The sequence below is a fragment of the Coregonus clupeaformis genome, chromosome 36 (genome assembly GCF_020615455.1).
Source record: "Coregonus clupeaformis isolate EN_2021a chromosome 36, ASM2061545v1, whole genome shotgun sequence".
Classification (NCBI taxonomy): Eukaryota; Metazoa; Chordata; class Actinopteri; order Salmoniformes; family Salmonidae; genus Coregonus; species Coregonus clupeaformis.
In genome coordinates this window covers 22,278,169-22,295,345 of record NC_059227.1, presented here as the reverse complement: position 1 = coordinate 22,295,345, position 17,177 = coordinate 22,278,169, and the positions used below count along the sequence as shown (strand labels likewise).

Genomic DNA, 17,177 nt, shown 5'->3' with positions numbered 1-17,177 from the left:
AATGTTTTTATAATCACACAGACAGGCAAACAATAGGTAGCTAACAACAAAACAACAACATTGCCCTTTGGTAAACCTAATGCTATTAAAACTTATCTCGATGGATGTTTAAAAACTTGTGAATAATATTATCCCTAATGTGAGTGTACTGTAAGGACAATTAGCTTACCAGGCTGGAATAAACAAGAATAATGAGGCCTGGATTCTTTACTTGTCTTTTAATTGCCCTGATTGTCGTGAAAATCACATTCACGTTAAACACTGCGGATGTTGGCTCAAGCGTGAATTACATTTAAAAGCCAAGTGCAGTGTGCATTTGATTGTATCCTGGCCTAATTATCTGACCTCCATAACAACAAAAGCTTTGCTTACAGCTTCATGGTACAGTACAGCTGTGTGTAGTAGCTGCCTGGTCCCATTCTGTATCTGCTGTAGACTGTTTTACAGTTGTCATGCCATGCGACTTTGGCATGACAACGAAGGAACAAAAAGAGAGAGGAGTTGCCTGAAACACAAACAAACAGGACTGGAAAGCTTTACGTAAGCCAGAGCTCTGTGTGGAAGGCAGGTAGGTGGGTGGACACAGGCATGAATACATTTAGCTCCCGAGGGGCATACACTGTAAAAAAGCCAATTTAACCAATTGCTTAATCAGCGTTATTCTGTGAGTTGAGTGGACTTCAAAAGGACAATAATTTGAGCTAATGTGTCTGAGTTTGTTTAAGCTTGTTGAGTATTACAAATTCATGTTTGCTCGAAACCACTCAGAACCATGCCCTTCATTATCACATTTCCCAGCATGCTCTATTGCAGGTTGATTTTCTGAATAGTTTGTTTCAATACCTGTTCTTATGCATGTACATTGATTGGTTGATTAATCTTATGCTACACAAACATAAATAACGTACATTTTTATTAAATAATCCAATCTGTTAGTAGTTGGATTTATTGCACCCGATACTGAGATGGCTGTTCCAGTTTATATGATTTAGGTAGTTTCAACAATCTAACCTACTCGGCAGTCATTCTTAATGCAGGTTGCAGGTGATTAAAAGTTCAAATTGTTGTATATTCTCACTCTGTCTGGATTCCAGTAGAATACAATGCCAAATTGGACCTGCGCAGACCGCAAAAAACAACAGTAAAAGGGATAAGATCTATAAAATCCATAGTATCCCATCTAAGATCAGCATATCCCAGGCATCTTATTCTCGTTTCTCAAAACTGGGATATATATATATAGATACATTCATATACACTGAGTGTACAACACATTAGGAACACCTGCCCTTTCCATGACATAGAATGCCCAGGTTAATCCAGGTGAAAGCTATGAGTCCTTATTGATGTAATTTGTTAAATCCACTTCCATCAGTGTAGAGGAAGGGGAGGAGACAGGTTAAATACATTTTTTTAAGCCTTGAGACAATTGAGACATGGATTGTGTATGTGTGCCATTCAGAGGGTGAATTGGCAAGACAAAAGATTTAAGTGCGTTTGAACGGAGTATGGTAGTAGGTGCCAGGCGCACCGGTTTGTGTGTGTCAAGAACTGCAACGCTACTGGGTTTTTCATGCTCAACAGTTTCCCGTGTGTATCAAGAATGGTCCACTTCCCAAAGGACATCCAGCCAACTTGACACAACGGTGGGAAGCATTGGAGTCAACATGGGCCAGCATCCCTGTGGAATGCTTTCGACACCTTGTAGAGTACATGCCCCAACAAATTGAGGCTGATCTAAGGGCAAAGGGGTGTGCAACTCAATATTAGGAAGGTGTTCCTAATGTTTTGTACACTCAGTGTATGTGCGCAGGCAAAATAGATCATGCTGCTGGCAGCATAGATAAGAAAAATAAATGTTTAGAACTGATAATTGATCACATGGTGCAAGAATGAATGCAATTAATTGATTATTGAATGTTATGAAGGACACATCTTTGATAAAACCAAAACATACACAGCCTCTACTCAACAAACTCGAGAATGAACCTTTTGGTGTGCTGCAGTTCGCGCACAATATTTACATTTACATATCACCCTCACAGCATTTAAGCAATGCATTCCGCCAAGAGTCGTTCACAATGTTGTCCGGTTGTGGCCACAACTAGATCTTTTTTCAAATGTAACAATTATTCATCTTATTTATATGCCTAGCAATCAACAAACGTACATTGTTTAAAGCACGCTTTTAAAAGTCTGTCACAAATGACAGCTCCAATAAGCCCCTCACGGTGAACGACGTGAACGAGAGGCTTGTAGAATCATGACTAGTTCGAGTTTTCAGTTCACCGTTCGCCCGTAAGGGGTCCTGCGTGCTCTGGGAATTACTGACTCAAATGAACGAAATGAGTCAAAAGATTCGTTCTTTTGACTGAATGAGTGGAAAAGATCAGATTCAGTGAAAAGAGTCAAACTTCTCATCACTAATATGATGTTTATGTGTCAACTCAAAAACAGAATACTTGAGTATCTCAAATAATAATGGGATATTGGTGTGCATGTGACCGAGTTTTGAAATTAGTGGAATGCCCGGTTGAAGCAGAGTATGAAAAGGAGATAGACAACATTCTGAAGTTTGATTGCAAATGTGGAAAGTAAAAATGAGAACACAGAAGGCTCTTGCATAAAAACTTTGCTTAGGCTATTGACCAATCCCGTTCTGCAAAAATGCCAGACAAGTTCAATTAGGGAGGGGTCACTTCTCCTCACCCCTTACATATTGCAATATTGGATCGATCCATCGTGTGTGTGTGTGTGTGTGTGTGTGTGTGTGTGTGTGTGTGTGTGAGAGAGAGAGAGAGAGAGAGAGAGAGAAAGAGGAGCGGTCCAATCCGACCGGCCTACCAGGAATAAAAAATAACTAATGACCAGCCTGCTTGGGTAACAAAAACACAAAATTACAAATAATAATAAATATGTTGGCAACTGTTTTATAAAATGAATAATACTCTCCAACCCGGGAATTATCGTGTGACAACTCCCTCCAAGGGCTGTATCCTGGCCCTTGGCTTCGCCTCGGGCCTCAGAACAGTCCTTGTCGGGAGTTGTCACAAGATTAACAGGTTGGTCAAAACAAGCATTGTGATTGGTTGAGACGTGTTCTAAGGCATACTAAAAAACCTGTTTAGCATGGGTCAGCCTGTGACGCAAAAATGGGCATCTTGTTTTCAGTTCCATCTGAGAAATCCCTGTGCATCCACTATCCCATTTGCCCAGCCAGCCAATTCGTTAAGTTGATCTCCACTGTAAAAAGCATCTAGGCATTATTTCCCCTTGATTCTAGCCTAACATTTGGTTTACAACAACCAGGGTTTGTACAAACGTTGCTGTCTGTCTCTCGACATTTGCAACTTTGTTTCAATATTGAAATCTCCACTGTCCTATTGATAATTAACATGTCAGGACGAGATGGACATCTTTTCTCAGCCAGTCGAAATCATGACTCAGCATAATTTTTATGGATATATATATACAAAGAATTTTCAATAGAAAAACAGGTAAAATGAAACGAAATGCAGCTATTTTGCTGTTATTCTAGCTGCACGGTTTGACTTGACAGTGTTAGCCGTAGTTGGCTAGCAAGCAAGGGATTCGAGCGTTGACAGCCAGCATGGCAACGGAACATTTAGAACAAACGACTGGGTTTTGTCCATAGATATAGAACAAAAGACTTCACGACTGGGTCGCGTTTCTGGCAACCTAACCGATAGAATGAACGGCGAGCCGGCTTGGTTAGCAATCATAGATGTGTCGGGACTAGGCCTATATTTTTGTTGAGGGATGAAATAGTAGCTTATGAAGACATACACTACCGGTAAAAAGTTTTAGAACACCTACTCATTCAAGGGTTTTTCTATATTTTTACTATTTTCTACATTGTAGAATAATAGTGAAGACATCAAAACTATGAAATAACACATATTGAATCATGTAGTAACCAAAAAAAGTGTTAAACAATTCAAAATATAGTTTATATTTGAGATTCTTCATTGTAGCCACCCTTTGCCTTGATGACAGCTTTGCACACTCTTGGCATTCTCTCAACGAGTTTCATGAGGTAGTCACCTGGAATGCATTTAAATTAACAGGTGTGCCTTCTCAAAAGTTAATTTGTGGAATTTCTTTCCTTCTTAATGCGTTTGAGCCAATCAGTTGTGTTGTGACAAGATAGGGGGTAATACAGAAAATAGGTCTACTTGGTAAAAGACCAAGTCCATATTATGGCAAGAACCGCTCAAATAAGCAAAGAGAAATTACAGTCCATCATTACTTTAAGACATGAAAGTCAGTCAATACGGAAAATGTCAAGAACTTTTAAAGTTTCTTCAAGTGCAGTTGCAAAAACCATCAAGCGCTATGATGAAACTGGCTCTCATGAGGACCGCCACAGGAATGGAAGACCCAGAGTTACCTCTGCTGCAGAGGATAAGTTCATTAGAGTTACCAGCCTCAGAAATTGCAGCCCAAATAAATGCTTCACAGAGTTCAAGTAACAGACACATCTTAAGATCGATTGTTCAGAGGAGACCGTGTGAATCAGGCCTTCATGGTCGAATTGCTGCAAAGAAACCACTACTAAAAGACACCAATAAGAAGAAGAGACTTGATTGGGCCAAGAAACACGAGCAATGGACATTAGTCTAGTGGAAATTTGTCCTTTGGTCTGGAGTCCAAATTGGAGATTTTGGTTCCAACCGCCCTGTCTTTATGAGACGTGGTGTGGGTGAACAAATTATCTCCGCATGTGTAGTTCCCACCGTAAAGCATTGAGGAGGAGGTGTTATGGTGTGGGGGTGCTTTGCTGGTGACACTGTCTGTGACTTATTTAAAATTCAAGGCACACTTAACCAGCATGGCTACCACAGCATTCTGCAGTGATACGCCATCCCATCTGGTTTGGGCTTAGTGGGACTATCATTTTTTCCCCAACAGAACAATGACCCAACACACCTCCAGGATGTGTATGGGCTATTTTACCAAGAAGGAGAGTGATGGAGTGCTGCATCAGATGACCTGGCCTCCCCAATCCCCCAACCTGTCAGGATGTCAGTGTGATGCAGTAGGACGAAGTCAGGCGCAGGACACAGAGCTAATCGAAAACGTACTTTACTCTTAGGTAACGTAAATAACATAACCTCCACGCAGGGAGGAAACAAACCCGCTCACCAGACGACAACCAAACATGAACAAACACGCACAACATACAGTGGGAGCCAGAGGGTTAAATAGGGAAGTAATCAACACCTAATGGGAACCAGGTGTGAACAATATTGCAAATGTATTAACAATTAAAAACTGAAATATCAAATTTACATAAGTATTAAGTCCCTTTACTCAGTACTTTGTTGAAGCACCTTTGGGAGTGATTACAGACTCAAGCCTTCTTGGGTATGATGCTACAGGCTTGGCACAACTGTATTTCGGGAGTTTCTCCCATTCTTCTCTGCAGAGCCTCTCAAGTTCTGTGAGGTTGGATGGGAAGCGTCACGGCACAGCAATTTTTTGGTCTCTTCAGAGATGTTTGCTCGGGTTCAAGTCCTGTCTCTGGCTGGACCACTCAAGGACATTCAGAGACTTGTCCCGAAGCCACTCCTGCATTGTCTTGGCTATGTGCTTAGCGTCGTTTTTCCTGTTGGAAGGTGAACCTTCGCCCCCAGTCTGAGCAGGTTTTCATCAAGGATCTCTCTGTACTTTGCTCCGTTCATCTTTGCCTCGATCCTGACTAGACTCCCAGTCCCTGCCGCTGAAAAACATCCCCATAGCATGATGCTGCCACCACCATGCTTCAGCATAGGGATGGTGCCAGGTTTCCTTCAGACATTATGCTTGGCATTCAGGCCAAAGAGTTCAATCTTGGTTTCATCAGACCAGATAATCTTATTTCTCATGGTCTGAGACACCTTTATGTGCCTTTTGGCAAACTCCTAGCTGGCTGTCATGTGCCTTTTAATGAGGAGTGGCTTCCGTCAGGCCACTCTACCAAAAAGGCCTGATTGGTGGAGTGCTGCAGAGATGGTTGTCCTTCTGGAAGGTTCTCCCATCTCCACAGAGGAACTCTGGAGCTCTGTCAGAGTGACCATCGGGTTCTTAGTCACCTCCCTGACCAAGGCCCTTCTCCCCCGATTGCTCAGTTTGGCCAGGCGGCCAGCTCTAGGAAGAGTCTTGGTGTAAGGGTTGGTGTGAGGTATGACCCAGGTGAGGTGCAGGTTAGACAGTAGGCAGTAGGCAGAGATGGTGAATCAAGGAACTTTACTGATGGTCCCGAAGCCAGGATACAAAATAACGGACTTTACACGAAAAAGAAAGGCGGAGCAAATAAGACTCCAAAAAACAGGCAGACAGCCAAAAATACGAAATACTAACTATGACTGAAATAATAAATAAACTGGGAGAACACTTCTCACGTACCTGTCCATACGTCCCGTGATCAGACACTGATTAGTACTGCTTGGCATAGTGAAACTAGCAGAGAAAATTGAGCAAGGGAACACAGGGAAGTGAGGGCATAAATACACAGGTGAATCAGATAGACACAGGTGACACCAATAGGAAGATGATTAGTCCCGACTGTGAGTGAGGAGGTGCCTAAGGTTGTCGGAGGATGACACCTAGTGGGTCGCTCCGGAACTGCGACCCCTTCATGTAACTTCTTCCATTTAAGAATGATGGAGGCCACTGTGTTCTTGGGGACTGTGGGACCTTATATAGACAGGCATGTGCCTTTCCAAATCATGTCCAATCAATTTAATTTACCACAGGTGGACTCCAATCAAGTTGTAGAAACATCTCAAGGATGATCAATGGAAACAGGATGCACCTGAGCTCAATTTTGAGTCTCATAGCAAATGGTCTGAATACGTATGTAAATAAGTTATTTATGTTTTTTATTTGTAATACATTTGCAAAACATTCTAAAAACCTGTTTTTGCTTCATCATTATGGGGTATTGTGTGTAGACTGAAGAGGCAAAAAATAATTTAATCAATTTTAGAATAAGGCTGTAACGTAACAAAATGTGGAAAAAGTCAAGGGGTCTGAACACTTTCCGAATGCACTGTATGTGGGACAACAACTCCAGGCAAAATACCATCACATAATGTCATAATTCCACTGTCCCACAGCCCAGGCAAGAAATTCATCAACTTAATCTCCCTCGGCAAGAAAGCATCTACGCAAATTTTGTCCATGCTACTATTAGGTTTGCAACAGTTGCCGGTTGTATAAACCTACCTGTCTGCCTCTACAACCTGTGCAACAATGTATTATTTTACAAATGCGATCTCTCCTGTGGCAGTAGGCTAGCTAGCCCAAGAATGAACGTGAAACTAATAATTCACCATGGAAACCGTGCTTATTTATTGAAGTTCTTGTCTCTCATTACATTTAATCTCTGCTAGCTAGCTGCATGCCAATGATTTGTTTAGCATAGCAATGTCGAAGGAATATAATTAACAACTGGGTCAAAACCTGAGAAAATAACTAACTACCAGCCCACTTGGGTAGCAACTTCAGAATGCAAAAGTTACCCTGATGCGGGAGGCACGGGAAATAATGGCTGTGAGTGGCCATCGGCGTGAGAGCTCACTCAAGAGTTATTGGCAGCCCCTAACATGGAGAACAGAAAGCGCTGGAGTGCCATTTTAGCTGGTAACGATGTGAGTGGGACGTCCGATTCTCCGCTAAAGACAAGGCAAGCAGCCAGCAGCACCAGCACCATGGAAAGTTCTTCCACTCGTGTGCCATCAACGGAAACGTCACTATTAACATCACCAACTAGCTTGGTTAACTCGGACTCGCCAACCATAATAGTTGTTGCCTATGTAGGCCTATTGGATATTTATTAAATCATTATTTTTAAGGTTCTTGTCTCTCATCATCATTTAATCTCTGCTAGTGTTGATGATCACAAGTTTACTGGAGAACGGAGACCAAGTAGAGACTTTCGGACAAGGTGGATAATTGTATAATATAAGGCAGTTTATTCAGAGGTAAAGATATCTGTAAATAGCGTGCACGGACCCGTTCGTCAATCTCGTAGGGAGATATCTGAGAGAGAGCCCCTAAACATTGTGTGCTGACATTTTATACAATAAAATGAAGTAGGTTGAATCTAGCAGTTCTGATCTTCTGATTGGTCCTGATGAGTTGGGCGAGGTCACCTCCAGGCTAGTGTCACTGTTGCATTGGCTCTGAGTCGGGTTCTCTGTCTTCAGATGTTCAGCCTAAGAGAAGGGGATGTTTGTGTGTGTGTGTGTGTGTGTGTATGTGTGTGTGTGTGTATGTGTGTGTGTGTGTGTGTGTGTGTGTGTGTTTATGTGTGTGTGTGTGTGTGTGTGTGTATGTGTGTGTATTTGTGTGTGTGTGTGTGTGTGTGTGTGTGTGTGTGTGTGTGTATGTGTGTGTGTGTGTGTGTGTGTGTGTGTGTGTGTGTGTGTGTGTGTGTGTGTGTGTGTGTGTGTGTATGTGTGTGTATGTGTGTGTGTGTGTGTGTGTGTTATGTGTGTGTGTGTGTGGGGGTGTGTGTGTGTGTCCTCAGAGCAAGAACTCGTGAGTTGGAAGAACTGAGAGACCTATGGCGTGGGTGTTGTCCTTAGCCACCTGCTGATAAGGCTGACAAGATAGAAGTCTTTTGTGCATTGTATTGAATACAAAGGCCCAACACAAAATGGGTCATGCACAAGATTTTAGTCAGACCAAGCTATAACATTATATATTTACTACGACACTAGCTAGCTACACTACCGTTCAAAAGTTTGGGGTCACTTAGAAACTTCCTTGTTTTCCATGAAAACATACATGAAATTAGTTCGAATAGGAAATATAGCAAAATGAATAGGAAATGTAGTCATTGACAAGGTTAGAAATAATGATTTTTAATTGAAATAATAATTGTGTCCTTCAATCTTTGCTTTCGTCAAAGAATCCTCCATTTGCAGCAATTACAGACTTGCAGACCTTTGGCATTCTAGTTGTCAATTTGTTGAGGTAATCTGAAGAGATTTCACCCCATGCTTCCTGAAGCACCTCCCATAAATTGGTGGGCACTTCCCACAACAGCTCAATAGGGTTGAGATCCGGTGACTGTGCTGGCCACTCCATTATAGACAGAATACCAGCTGACTGCTTCTTCCCTAAATAGTTATTGCATAGTTTGGAGCTGTGCTTTGTGTCATTGTCCTGTTGTAGGAAGAAATTGGCTCCAATCAAGCGCCGTCCACAGGGTATGGCATGGCGTTGCAAAATGGAGTGATAGCCTTCCTTCTTCAAGATCCCCTTTACCCTCTACAAATCTCCCACTTTACCACCACCAAAGCACCCCCAGATCATCACATTGCCTCCACCATGCTTGACAGATCAAATCAAATCAAATCAAATTGTATTTGCCACATGCGCCGAATACAACAGGTGTAGACATAAAAAAGTAAAATAAAACAACAACAACAAAAAAGTGTTGAGAACAAAAAAGCAGAAGTCAAATAAAATAACAGTAGGGAGGCTATATACAGGGGGGTACCGGTGCCGAGTCAATGTGCGGGGGCACTGGCTAGTTGGGGTAGTTGAGGTAATATGTACATGTGGGTAGAGTTAAAGTGACTATGCATAAATAATTAACAGAGTAGCAGCAGCGTAAAAAACGGGGTGGTGGTGCAAATAGTCCCGGTAGCCATGATTAGCTGTTCAGGAGTCTTATGGCTTGGGGGTAGAAGCTGTTGAGAAGCCTTTTGGACCTAGACTTGGCGCTCCGGTACCACTTGCCGTGCGGTAGCAGAGAGAACAGTCTATGGCTAGGGTGGCTGGAGTCTTTGACAATTTTGAGGGCCTTCCTCTGACACCGCCTGGTATAGAGGTCCTGGATGGCAGGAAGCTTGGCCCCAGTGATGTACTGGGCCGTACGCAGTACCCTCTGTAGTGCATTGCGGTCGGAGGCAGAGCAGTTGCCATACCAGGCGGTGATGCAACCAGTCAGGATGCTCTCGATGGTGCAGCTGTAGAACTTTTTGAGGATCTGAGGACCCATGCCAAATCTTTTCAGTATTCTGAGGGGGAGTAAGCATTGTCGTGCCCTCTTCATGACTGTCTTGGTGTGTTTGGACCATGATAGTTTTTTTGTGATGTGGACGCCAAGGAACTTGAAGCTCTCGACCCGCTCCACTACAGCCCCGTCGATGTGAATGGGGGCATGCTTGGCCCCCCTTTTTCTGTAGTCCATGATCAGCTCTTTTGTCATTACCAGGTCTCCCTGTAGGCTGTCTAATCGTTGTCGGTGATCAGGCCTACCACCGTTGTGTCGTCGGCAAACTTAATGATGGTGTTGGAGTCGTGCGTGGCCACACAGTCGTGTGTGAAAAGGGAGTACTGGAGGGGACTAAGCACGCACCCCTGAGGGGCCCCCGTGTTGTGGATCAGCGTGGCAGATGTGTTGTTGCCCCCGGTAATGCGTTTGGCTGACCGCACCACCCTCTGGAGAGCCCTGCGGTTGTGGGCGGTGCAGTTGCCGTACCAGGCGGTGATACAGGCCGACAGGATGCTCTCAATTGTGCATCTGTAAAAGTTTGTGAGGGTTTTAGGTGATAAGCCAAATTTCGTCAGCCTCCTGAGGTTGAAGAGGCTCTGTTGCACCTTCTTCACCACACTGTCTGCATGGGTGGACCATTTCAGTTTGTCGGTGATGTGTACGCCAAGGAACTTGAAGCTTTCCACCTTCTCCACTGCGGTCCCGTTGATGTGGATAGTGGGGTGCACCCTCTGCTGTTTCCTGAAGTCCACGATCATCTCCTTTATTTTGTTGATGTTGAGTGAGAGGTTATTTTCCTGGCACCACACTCCCAGAGCCCTCACCTCCTCCCTGTAGGCGGTCTCGTCATTGTTGGTAATCAAGCTTACTACTGTTGTGTCGTCTGCAAACTTGATGATTGAGTTGGAGGCGTGCTTGGCCACGCAGTCATGGGTGAACAGGGAGTACAGGAGGGGGCTGAGCACGTTCCCTTGTGGGGCCCCAGTGTTGAGGATCAGCGAAGTGGAGATGTTGTTTCCTACCTGGGGGCGGCCCGTCAGGAAGTCCAGGACCCAGTTGCACAGGACGGGGTTCAGACCCAGGGCCTCGAGCTTAATGATGAGCTTGGAGGGTACTATGGTGTTGAATGCTGAGCTATAGTCAATGAACAACATTCTTACATAGGTATTCCTCTTGTCCAGATGGGATAGGGCAGTGTGCAGTGTGATGGCAATTGCATCGTCTGTGGATCTATTGGGGCGGTAAGCAAATTGAAGTGGGTCTAGGGTGACAGGTAAGGTAGAGGTGATATGATCCTTGACTCTCAAAGCACTTCATGATGACGGAGGTGAGGGTGATAGTCATTTAGTTCAGTTACCTTTGCTTTCTTGGGAACAGGAACAATGGTGGCCCTCTTGAAGGATATGGGAACAGCAGACTGGGAAAGGGAGAGATTGAATATGTCCATGAACACACCAGCCAGCTGGTCTGTGCATGCTCTGAGGACGCGGCTAGGGATGCCGTCTGGGCCGGCAGCCTTGCGTGGGTTAACATGCTTAAATGTCTTAATCACGTTGGCCATGGAGAAGGAGAGGCCACAGTCCTTGGTAGTGGGCCTCGTCAGTGGCACTGTGTTATCCTCAAAGCAGGCGAAGAAGGTGTTTAGCTTGTCTGGAAGCGAGATGTCGGTGTCGGCGACGTGGCTGGTTTTCCTTTTGTAGTCCGTGATTGTCTGTAGACCCTGCCACATACGTCTCGTGTCTGAGCCGTTGTATTGCGACTCCACTTTGTTTCAAATACTGATGTTTTTCCATTTTAATTGCCTTGCGGAGTGAGTAGCTACACTGTTTGTATTCTACCATATTCCCAGTCACCTTGCCATGGTTGAATGCGGTGGTTCGCGCTTTCAGATTTGCGCGAATGCTGCCTTCTATCCACAGTTTCTGGTTAAGGTATGTTTTAATAGTCACAGTGGGCACAACATCACCTATACACTTCCTGATAAACTCAGTCACTGTTTCAGTGTATATGTCTAAATTATTTTTGGAAGCTACCCGGAACATATCCCAGTCCGCGTGATCAAAACAATCTTGAAGCGTGGATTCCGATTGGTCAGACCAGCGTTGAATAGTCCTTAGCACGGGTACTTCCTGTTTGAGTTTCTGCCTATAGGAAGGGAGAAGCAAAATGGAGTCGTGGTCAGATTTGCCAAAAGGAGGGCGGGGGAGGGCCTTATAACCATCCCGGAAGTTTGAATAGCAATAATCGAGGATTTTAGCAGCGTGAGTACAACAGTCAATATGTTGATAGAACTTTGGCAGCCTAGTCCTCAAATTTGGTTTGTTAAAATCCCCGGCTACAATAAATACAGCCTCAGGATATGTGGTTTCCAGTTTGCATAAGGTCCAGTGAAGTTCTTTGAGGTCCGTCGTGGTATCGGCTTGAGGGGGGATATACACGGTCATGACTATAACCAAATAAAATTATCTTGGGAGATAATATGGTCTGCATTTGATTGTGAGATATTTTAGGTTGGGTGAACAGAAGGACTCGAGGTCCTCTATGTTACTACAATTACACCACGAGTCGTTAATCATGAAACACACACCTCCGCTCTTCTGCTTCCCGGAGAGATATTTATTCCTGTCTGCGTGATGAACTGAGAACCCATCTGGCTGGACCGATTCCGACAGAATATCCCAAGAGAGCCATGTTTCCGTGAAACAGAATATGTTACAGGCCTTGATGTTTCTCTGGAAAGAAATCCTTGCCCGTAGTTCGTCGACTTTGTTAACCAAAGATTGAACATTAGCGAGTAGAATACTTGGAAGTGGTGGGTGGTGTGCACGCCTCCTAAGTCGGACCAGCTGGCCGCTCCGAGTGCCTCTCCTCCGCCGACAATGTTTTGGGTCAGCCCCTGGAATCAGTTCAGTTGCCCTGGGGAGAGCAAACAAAGGATCTGCTTCGGGAAAGTCGTATTCCTGGTCGTAATGCTGGTGAGTTACCGCCGCTCTGATATCCAATAGTTTTTCCCGGCTGTATGTAATGATGCAAAACACTTTCTGAGCTAATAATGTAAAAAAGAATACATAAAAAAACTAAATACTGCAAAGAGTTTAGAGTTTCTTAAGAGCTAGTCGCGAGGCCGCCATCTTCGTTCGTGCCAGGTGTGAAAAAAGAGACTTACCCAGAAAGACTCACAGCCGTAATCGCTGCCAACATGTATTGACTCAGGAGTGTGAATGCTTCATTTTCATTTTCAATAAATTAGCAAATATTTCTAAAAACATGTTTTGACTTTGTCATTATGGGGTACTGTGTGTAGATGGGTGAGATTTAAAAAAAAATCCATTTTGAATTCAGGCAGTAACATAACAAAATTTAGAATAAGTCAAGGAGTATGAATACTTTCTGAAGGCACTATAACTACCTCACCTATCACATTGATACTTTTCTATTGGCACTTTCTATTTTTTTTGTAATTTAGCAGACGCTCTTATCCAGAGCGACTTACATGAGCAATTAGGGTTAAGTGCCTTGCTCAAGGGCACATCGACAGATTTTTCACCTAGTTGGCTCGGGGATTAGAACCAGCGACCTTTCGGTTACTGGCACAACGCTCTTAACCACTAAGCTACCTGCACTGTTGATTAAGAGCTTGCAATTAAGCATTTCACTGTACTGTTTACACCTTCTGTATCCTGTGCACGTAACAAATAAACGTTGATCTGATCTGATATACAGTGGAGAGTGTTTACTGGAGACAATAATGTAAAGAACAACATGACCTGCAGCAAAGTCAGATTAGCATATAGGCTAAGGACTAAATATGTATTTGCACCTGGAGTTTTTCCTTATTGTTGGCTACTACTTTCACCACTTTTAGTCTTGAAATCTTTGGTTGTTTACTACACTACCTTACTCACTCTGTTTAGCACATGGCCTCACATCTGAATCCTTAAAGAGATGGGTGGGGCGAAGGCTTAAGATGGTGTGAAAGATGCTGAATGGGCATACACAAAGAAGAGCTCTCTATCAAGTGTGAATACTGAACCAAAACTTTCAAGGGCCTTTTCTCAAAAGTGGGGTTACAAGTTTACCAACTTTCAGAGCAGCATTACTTTCCCATTGGAGTTTGAAGCAATTGCAGTGCATGATATACCATTTTGAAGCTCTGAGGCTGTACTTTTATGAAATTAAAAAAGAATACCATTTTCAATTTTGGAAGAAAAGCCCAAAAAGACAAGACTGGTCACATATGTAACATATTGTCATATTTTTTTTTAAAGATAACATATTCACTAGACACTCACTTGGTGAAGGCTACAGGACTGAAAACCATTGAATACAACAACCATGTGTCTGTCACTAATAAATACAATTATTTATTCGAAAGGCACATTAGAAAATATGCAAATAAGGTCAAATGAGGTGTGCGACTATGATTTGAAAAAGTATATAATTCACAAGTGATAGGCTAATATGGTCACCCATCAGACTATTCTTGATTTAATCTTGTCTTTTCATATAGTAAATAATATATGTGTAAAATTTGTTTTGATTTTTTAATGGACCATTATCATGCACCTGTATTGAAACAGGGTCAGAGGGAAAAATACATGTCATCTATGCACTTAAATAGCAAATAGAGGACGCTTTTCCCCGTGGTTTATTTTCATGCCAGCCAGGTAGGCTATACTCCTGTTGCACTCCCAAAGTTGTTGACTGTTTTTGTGCTCGCCATTTAGCTAGTAGTTCAAAACTGTTAGCAGCCAATGGCTAGCAGTTTCTTACTGGCGATAAAAACGGATGATTGCCATCATTTCTTTCAAGTCATTACTGAATTATTTAATGTTACAAATCAAACATTAAACCTTGTAAACAATTCATTGTAATTCATGGTAACCTCGTAAACAATTCATTTAGACCCACCGTTTATTTGAAACAGGTGTTTATTTGCTGAAACGTGTGTCGTTGCCCGTCTATTAAAAGGGACAGGCGGCTATTTGAGACTCAGCGTTTCATTTAAGTTTTCTATCAATGTTAATAGTTGCAAGATCTCTCAACACCAAGCACATCAACTTCACCATTCGCCCATTTAATTGGGAAACCACATGGCAATTTAAAGTTTGTATCTTTTAGAGACCCAATCTGTAATATAGTATACTTATAATATACTGAACAAAAATATAAAAGCAACATGCAACAATTTCAATGAAGTTAATCAGTAAATTGAAATAAATTCATTAGGCCCTAATCTATGGATTTCACATGACTGGGAATACAGAAATGCATCTGTTGGTCACAGATACCTTTAAAAAAAAGGTAGGGGCATGGATCAGAAAACCAGTCAGTATCTGGTGTGACCACCATTTGCCTCATGCAGCGCAACACAACTCCTTCGCATAGAGTTGATCAGGCTGTTGATTGTGGCCTGTGGAATGTTGTCCCACTCCTCTTCAATGTCTGTGCGAAGTTGCTGGATATTGGCAGGAACTGGAACACGCTGTCGTACATGTCGATCCAGAGCATCCCAAACATGCTCATTGGGTGACATGTCTGGTGAGTATGCAGGCCATGGAAGAACTGGGATATTTTCAGCTTCTAGGAATTGTGTACAGATCCTTGCGACATGGGGTTGTGCATTATCATGCTGAAACATGAGGCGATGGCGGTGGATGAATGGCACTACAATGTGCCTCAGGATCTCGTCATGGTTTCTCTGTGCATTTAAATTGCCATCTGTAAAATGCAATTGTGTTCGTTATCCGTAACTTATGTCTTCCCATACCATAACCCTACCACCACCATGGGGCACTCTGTTCACAACGTTGATATCAACAAACCTCTCGCCCACACGACGCCATACATCTGGTCTGCTGTTGTGAGGCCAGTTGGACATACTGCCAAATTCTCTAAAACGACATTGGAAGCGGCTTATGGTAGAGAAATGAACATTTCATTATTTGGCAACTTTTCTGGTGGACATTCCTGCACTCAGCATGCCAATTGCATGCTCTCTCAAAACTTGAGACATCTGTGGGCATTGTGTTGTGTGACAAAACTGCATATTTTAGAGTGGCCTTTTATTGTCCCCAGCACAAAGTGCACCTGTGTAATGATCATGCTGTTTAATCAGCTTCAACTTTGAATTTGTCTTAATACTTTTGGTTCCCTAAAATGGGGGTACTACGTACAACAAGTGCTGTAATTTCTAAACAGTTCACCAGATATGGATGAAAATACCATCAAATGTAAGCTGACAGTCTGCACTTCATAGTCATTGTATAATTTCATTAAAATCCAAAGTGCTGGAGTACAGACCCAAAACAACAAAACATTTGTCACTGTCCAAATATTTTTGGACCTCACAGTATCTGGAGAAGAGATCTGAATTGCAACAGGAGGACTGGGGTGCTGTACCACACGTAAACATTCACAGTTTTAGATGTACAGTACATTTATCAGGAATCAACAGAAATTTACTTTTTGTATATATTGTTTGTGTAGATATCCTTATTTAATGTATTTTCTAATTTGACATCAGACAGCCCACCAATGGAAGTATGGTTTCCGCTGTGTACAGCACAAACGATAAGCGACAAATGATAAGCAACAGCTTGTGTCAAATCAATGAATGCACAATAACCATTCACACATCTAGAGCACACATGACAAACCATTGAAAAGACAACCATAATGCCTTGTGTCAAATCAATTATACCGTAAGTGCTGCTTAATCTATATGTCCCCTACTGTATATCGCCTACCGATATGACTTTGGTGTAATATACAGTATGGCTGTAAATTCCGTGGAGAAATTAGAGAAATTAAAACCTAAAACAGCTCGCACGCAAAGAGAGTGTGTACGGAATACGAATCCCTTTACAGTACATCATCTCTTATCACCGTCTCCACAGAAATCAACCATGCTCTCAAATCTATCTGAACTCCTGTAATTTGTATTTCACAAATCCCAAACTACCAGCCTCATGCAGAATGCTGAACAAATCCAACCACGAGGGAAAGAAAAAACAAAGTAACTCACCTATCACCACTAGGTACATGCCTGCCCAGTAGTCCAGAAAAAACAAAGTAACTCACCTATCACCACTAGGTACATGCCTGCCCAGTAGTCCACAGTGGGCGACAGTTTGGACATGTATTTGTTGTCCTCCTCCAT

General features: G+C 42.9%; 1 protein-coding gene across 1 annotated transcript in view; it reads right to left on the bottom strand.

Moving 5' to 3' along the window:
• Positions 1–17,177, bottom strand: part of LOC121552111 (opsin-5-like) — a 52,763-nt gene extending 35,586 nt beyond the window's left edge. The window contains exon 1 of the mRNA XM_041864843.2: positions 17,099–17,177. Coding sequence (XP_041720777.1) covers positions 17,099–17,177 — 79 coding nt within the window. The remainder of the gene's footprint in view (positions 1–17,098) is intronic.